Source organism: Chenopodium quinoa, unplaced genomic scaffold, assembly GCF_001683475.1.
Source record: "Chenopodium quinoa cultivar QQ74 unplaced genomic scaffold, ASM168347v1, whole genome shotgun sequence".
NCBI classification, from domain to species: domain Eukaryota; kingdom Viridiplantae; phylum Streptophyta; class Magnoliopsida; order Caryophyllales; family Amaranthaceae; genus Chenopodium; species Chenopodium quinoa.
The window spans coordinates 4,040,154-4,046,153 of NW_018744469.1; the positions used below are offsets into that span (position 1 = coordinate 4,040,154).

At 34.8% G+C, this 6,000-nt stretch overlaps 1 protein-coding gene across 1 annotated transcript; it reads left to right on the plus strand.

Moving 5' to 3' along the window:
* Positions 1-4,501: 4,501 nt before the first annotated feature.
* On the plus strand, positions 4,502-4,870 carry LOC110697595. Its single transcript, XM_021874985.1, has one exon. It carries the CDS (start codon positions 4,502-4,504, stop codon positions 4,868-4,870), a length of 369 nt encoding a protein of 122 aa, XP_021730677.1.
* Positions 4,871-6,000: the final 1,130 nt, after the last annotated feature.

Consider the following 6,000-nt stretch of genomic DNA (forward strand, 5'->3'; position numbering starts at 1 on the left):
ATATTAATAACTTTTTAAAATCAATAACTCTTCCTTTGAAAAACCTTTTATTTAATTCATCAAAATTTTCAAATCAATTTCTTTATTTAAACATGATAAGTAATTCAAACCATTCAAAACATGATATGAAAATCAATCCTTCAAAAATACATTTATTAAAACTAATATTAAAATCAATACCTCCAAACATACTTTATTTCATAAATCATAATTCAAATAAATTTAATTCAGTCACCAATAAAATCATATAAAATATGTTATTCAAACTAATCACTTTCAAAGGTATCTAGACACCTAAACGTACCTTGGTTCCGAATATCAATCACCACTTTGCACTTTCAAAGTTCAATCACGAATACACCTTGCAATTAACATAACCATAAGGTTATCACATCATCTTTAGACATAAACCTAAATATAATGTGCACGGACTATAAAACTCTTTTAAAAATAATACATTATTATCAAATTATAGCTTTGAAATAGGTATTTATATTTTAGAAAACTAAGCATGAAGAAAATAAAGGAATAGGATTAAAGAGAATTGGATTTGCATTGGAAAGAATAGGCAGAACTTGAAGAGGCCATAACTCCTTCAATATAACTCCGAATTGGGTGATTCTTGAGCCTAAACTCAAGGACTTTTCAAGATGAACAATTTTTTGTGAAATTGAAAAACCTCAAAACTGAAAATAAGTGCCAGAAAATTGGCTCCAAAGATATACAAGCTTATTTTCTTTTAGAAAAGAGGAGAAGAAAAGTAGGAAAAGGTTGAGGGAAAAGAAGAGTAAGAGAGAAGAAGAGAGAATTGAGTGTTTGGTGTAAAGAATATGAGAGGTATGAGGGGGTATTTATAGGCTAGCTCATGCAAGAATTATGGTAGGAGAATGTAGGAAGAATTATGGTAAATTGGTTTAAGGAAATTACCTGGAGAAGAGAGCTAAAGAATTATGGAAAGTCTAGGTTATGGTGATTAAGTAATGAAGAAATAAGGTAAATATGTAGTCGTGAAATACAAAATGGTAAATGGCTTTGCTTGGGGAATAATCAAGAATGGTTTAAGGTAGGGAAATAAGATGATCAAATATTTAGGAGATGGAAAATAAGAGTTAAGGAAAATAATAGAATGGAGGAAGATAATTAAAATACTAAAATTACCAAAATAATTTTGGTCAAAATACAATATGGTGGCCGAAAATTTGAGCTTTCCTAAGCTCATATTTCCGGACCTCCCTTTAAATATTTAGGCAATTATTTTGCTAGTTTTTACAGAATAAAAATGATTGTGTAAATAATATATTTTGTAGAAAATAATAAATTAGAAAAATACCAATTATTCACTAAATAATTTAACTAAGAAAATCAGATTTTCTACACTTAGAAAATCCGAAAATCAAAGCTACTCAATTAGAAATTTTTGGCCGTTTAAATAATAAAATATAATTTTGCTTAATTAAAATATCCAAATATGTATAAATAATCCGGTTTTTAAAATAAAATAAATGGATAATAAATCTTATCTAAAAATCCAAAATAATAATTGAGTTGTAAAATGTTTTGGCGCCAAAATTCAAATATCATTTTGGCTCCAAAATTCAAATAATAAAATAAATTGCTAAAATACCCTTTTAAGAAAATACTAATTACGTTTTAAAAATTCGGGGTATTACAACAAGTCATTATTGATTGATATACTTCACAAAAATAAGGATTGTTTCGCATGGGTGCATCATGAAATGCCTGATTTAGATAATTCTATTATCCAATATATACTTCATATTAAAACTAGTTACAATCCTATAGTCTAGAATCCGAGATGTTTAGCGCCATAATTGATTCCTAAAATAGAAGAAGAGATTGCCAAACTATTGGAGGCAAGATTCATACAACCCATCAAATATGCAGAGTGGATAGCTAATATTGTTCCCGTAATTAAGAAGAATGGCAAAATTAGGATATGCATAGATTACAGAGACATCAATACCCCATGCCTGTAGCAGATATGTTGATAGATGCCTCGTCAAGACACAAGTTTGTATCAGCGCTAAATGGTTTTTCTGGGTATCACCAAATAAGGATCACTGAAGGTGATCGCTCAAAGATGACGTTTAGGTGCCCAGGCTCTTTGGGGCTCTATGAGTATGTGGCGATGCAATTTGGACTTAAGAGTGCAGGGGAAACGTATCAGAGAGATATGAATCTCATATTTAATGAAATGATTGGCGACTTTATGGAGGTTTACATAGACGATGTTTTGGTAAAATCCCATGACTTATCAAAGCATTTGGAACACCTCATTTTAGCATTTGAAAGGATGAGGAAGTTCAATGTAAAGATGAACCCCCTTAAACGTGCCTTTGGGGTTAAAGCCAGTAAGTTTTTGGGATTCCTGGTGCACAAGAACGACATAGAAGCTAAAGCAGTTCTTGAAGCATCACTTTTGACCAATAAAAAGGAACTATAGAAGTTTTTGGGGCAGATTATTTATGTTCGAAGGTTTATCTCTAACTTAGCTGGGAAAACAAAAGTGTTTTCTCCTCTCCTTAAACTTAAGCAAAGAGAAGAGTTCAAGTGGGAGCCCGAACATCAAGATGCCTTTAAACAAATCAAGGGGAAGCTGGCGACTCCACTAGCACTAATTCCTCCTAAACAAAATGGAAAGCGTTTGAGATTGTATCTTTCAGTTACCAAGGATTCAATTGCAAGAATGTTAACCCAAGAGAAAAAACAAGGTCATGAATAGGTAATTTTTTTTATTAAAGTAGAATTCTACATGATACTGAAACTAGATACACCAATGCTGCAAAATGGTGTTTGAGTTTGTATGATACTTCCATCAAACTTAATCATTATTTTATGGCTTTCCCGTTGGAGATTATTTCACAACAGATGTGCTCAAATACTTGTTGAATAACCCTTTCATCAAAGGAAGGTTGTGTAAATGGAGTATGCAATTATCACAATTCGAACTGCTGACTTATGTACCTCAGAAAGCTGTTAAGGGACAGGCCTTGGTTAACTTTTTGGCCGACCATCCACCTATGGAGAATGTTATGGTCTAGGAGGAAAAACCATGGACAATGTTCTTTGATGGATCTAGTAGGAGGGAGTCATCTGGAGCCGGAATTGTGATTTATTCACCTTCTGGTGTAGTGACTAAAATGACAATCATTTTCTCAACTCAATGCACAAATAACAGAGCAAAGTTTGAAGCCTTAGTGATTGGTTTGAGGACTCTGAAAGATATGGGGGTTACGAAGGTTAAGGTGTTAGGCGATTTGCAGTGGGTGATAGCTCAAGTAAACAATGAATACAAAGAAATCTCAACTCTGGCAATGACCTTCTCATATATCGTTCAAGAGTTAATTAATGCTTTTGAATTCATCTAAGTATCTCATATCCCAAGAGAAAAAAATAGAGAGGCTGACTTTTTGGCACAACAAGCTTCGCTACCCATTTTTGAAGGTTTCGATGAATCAATGATTCACATAAATACATACAAATTGAAACCTTTAGATGAAAAAGTGAAGGCAGAAGTACATAAATATAGTATCCTCACCCAGGACATAGATTGGAGAGAGGAGATTAAGGAGTACTTAAAAGACCCCTAAAAAGGGAAGGTGCTAGAAAACGTTAGGCTAGCAGCTACTAAATACTTTCTTATGGGAAGTAAGCTGTATAGAAAGGATCCTCAAGGCATTTTACTAAGGTGCATTAGCACAAAGAAAGTATTAACCAATTTAGCAGAGGTTTATCATGGAATTTGTGGGTCTCATAAAGCAGGAACAAAGATGAGGTTGTTAATCCATCACATGGGATTTTATTGGCCTTCAGTTAGACAAGATTGATTGCCGTATGCAAAGGGTTGTAGACAATGTCAACGCTTTAGACCAATAAGTAGGGCACCGACAATAGAGTTACGTTGCACCCCATTATTAAACCTTGGCCTTTTAGAGGTTGGGCGATGGATGCAATTGTGCCTAGTAAACCTCCCTCATTTGCTCATCATGAATATATTCTAATAGTTACAGATTACTTCACAAAGTGGATAGAAGTCCAGGCTTTCCAAAACTTAAATGCAAGGGCAGTGATCTTGTTCTTGGAAGAGAAAATCTTTACAAGGTACGGGATTCCAGAATCTATAACTATAGACCAAGCAACTATGTTTACAGGATACGAGTTCAATTCCTATCTCAAGGAATTTGAAATCCAAAAGATTTAATCAACCCCTTACTTTGCTCAGGCCAATGGACAAGCCGAAGCTACTAATAAAGTAATCTCTCCAGGAATTGCTAAGATGCTGGATGAAAATCCTAAAAATTGGCATGTTCTTTTACACTATGCTACTTGGGCATATAGAACATCAAAGAGAGATTCAATAGGGACTACTCCTTATCAATTAGTTTATGGACTTGAACCTATTGTACTAGCAGAGCTAAGTGCTAAGTCCACTAGGGTAGCTAAGCAAATGGGGATAAGCCAAGAAGGCTACCAGTAATCGATGTCCATTGAATTGATGGACGTTGAGGGTGAAAGACTCCAAGCGCTAGCTAAAATCGAAGCTCAGAAAAAACAAGTAGCAAAGTCTTACAACAAAAAGGTAAAACATAAGATCTCTTTGGAAGGAGATTTGGTGTGGAAGATGAAGCTTCCTGAACATGACTACAAAGATCATATCTTTGAAAAATGGTCTTCTAAATGGGAGGGTCTATTCAGAGTTCACAAAGTCATGGTAGGGAACGCCTACTTGTTAGAAGAGTTAGATGGGGAAATGTTTTCAAGGGCGCTTAATGGAAAGTTCTTAAAATGGTACAACCCAAGCATATGGGAGTATAATATAAAAATCTACAATAGAAGCATCCATCGTTAGAGGCTTTTGACAAATAAAATGTACTATTTACAAGCGAAGGGACTTTTTAGCTATTGCTTTACGTTTAACCTCAGAAAGAAGAATCTTGCATTTGTTCATCAACGCCATCTGTTCACCGTGGCGATCAAATTGCATTTTTTCATCAACGCCATCTCGGAAATCTGGCGCTTCAATTGTTTCTTCTCTTTCTACAATCTTGAAGTTTTCGTTCTTCCATAGATTAGAGGCTTGAAGCTTCTTTTCTTCTTCTATGATCTCATCGATCTTAGTCCGCAGATGGTCCATTTTAACATCTAGCTCCAGATCTTTCTTCTTTAAAAGATCTCGTTGTTGGAAAACTTAGGACACTTGTCGGGATATATAAGAAGTCATCAAAGGGGGAAGAGATGATCTTTTCTTGGCTAATTCAATAGCACATGCTTCACAGGCGACATATAGTTATTCCCATACAACTGGATCATTGTTTTCCAACAGACGAACTTGAGTCATGAGTTTCAGAGATAGTTTAACCTGTGAACTTGGTGCTTCTTGCAACTCTACTCTCTCACAAAGAGACAGGGCTTTGTCAAGAAGCTTGATCTCTAGAGATGTAGGTGATGGGATACATGTGTATAACAATCAGGTGTTGATAAAGACTAAATAAACATCACAATTGTATAAGGTTAGGATGCTTTCTTTCACCTGACACATATATGGTTGAAGCTTTGTTGCCTTGATTTCCTTGGTCAATGATTGTTAATAATGGAAATAACAGGCATGTTAGATACCAATAAAGAGATATGAAAGAAAGAAATGTGTTACTCACCTAAATCTGGAGATAAACATTTTTCTGCAAAAGTCACTTCACGAAGATTTGATTTTTTAGTATCAATCTGAGGCTCAGCACCCTTAGTCTAAAAATTTGTGGTGTCATCGTGAACCATTTCTAGAATAGACCCACTGGTTCTTGATGCAGTATCATCATAGATCTCCACTTCCTGATCTTGAATCGTCACAGGAGGTTGTGTTGATTCAGGCAATGATTCGGGAGTTGAAATGGATATAGTGTCAATCTGCCCTTGTTCATCACCATCCTAGACATCTTTTACCTTGGTAAGTTTTGCAACAGAAGGTTGTTTTGGCTCGGGTAT

Coding starts and splice junctions, on each gene's coding strand:
- LOC110697595 (XM_021874985.1), top strand. CDS start 4,502: ATGTCCATTGAATTGATGGACGTTGAGGGTGAAAGACTCCAAGCGCTA.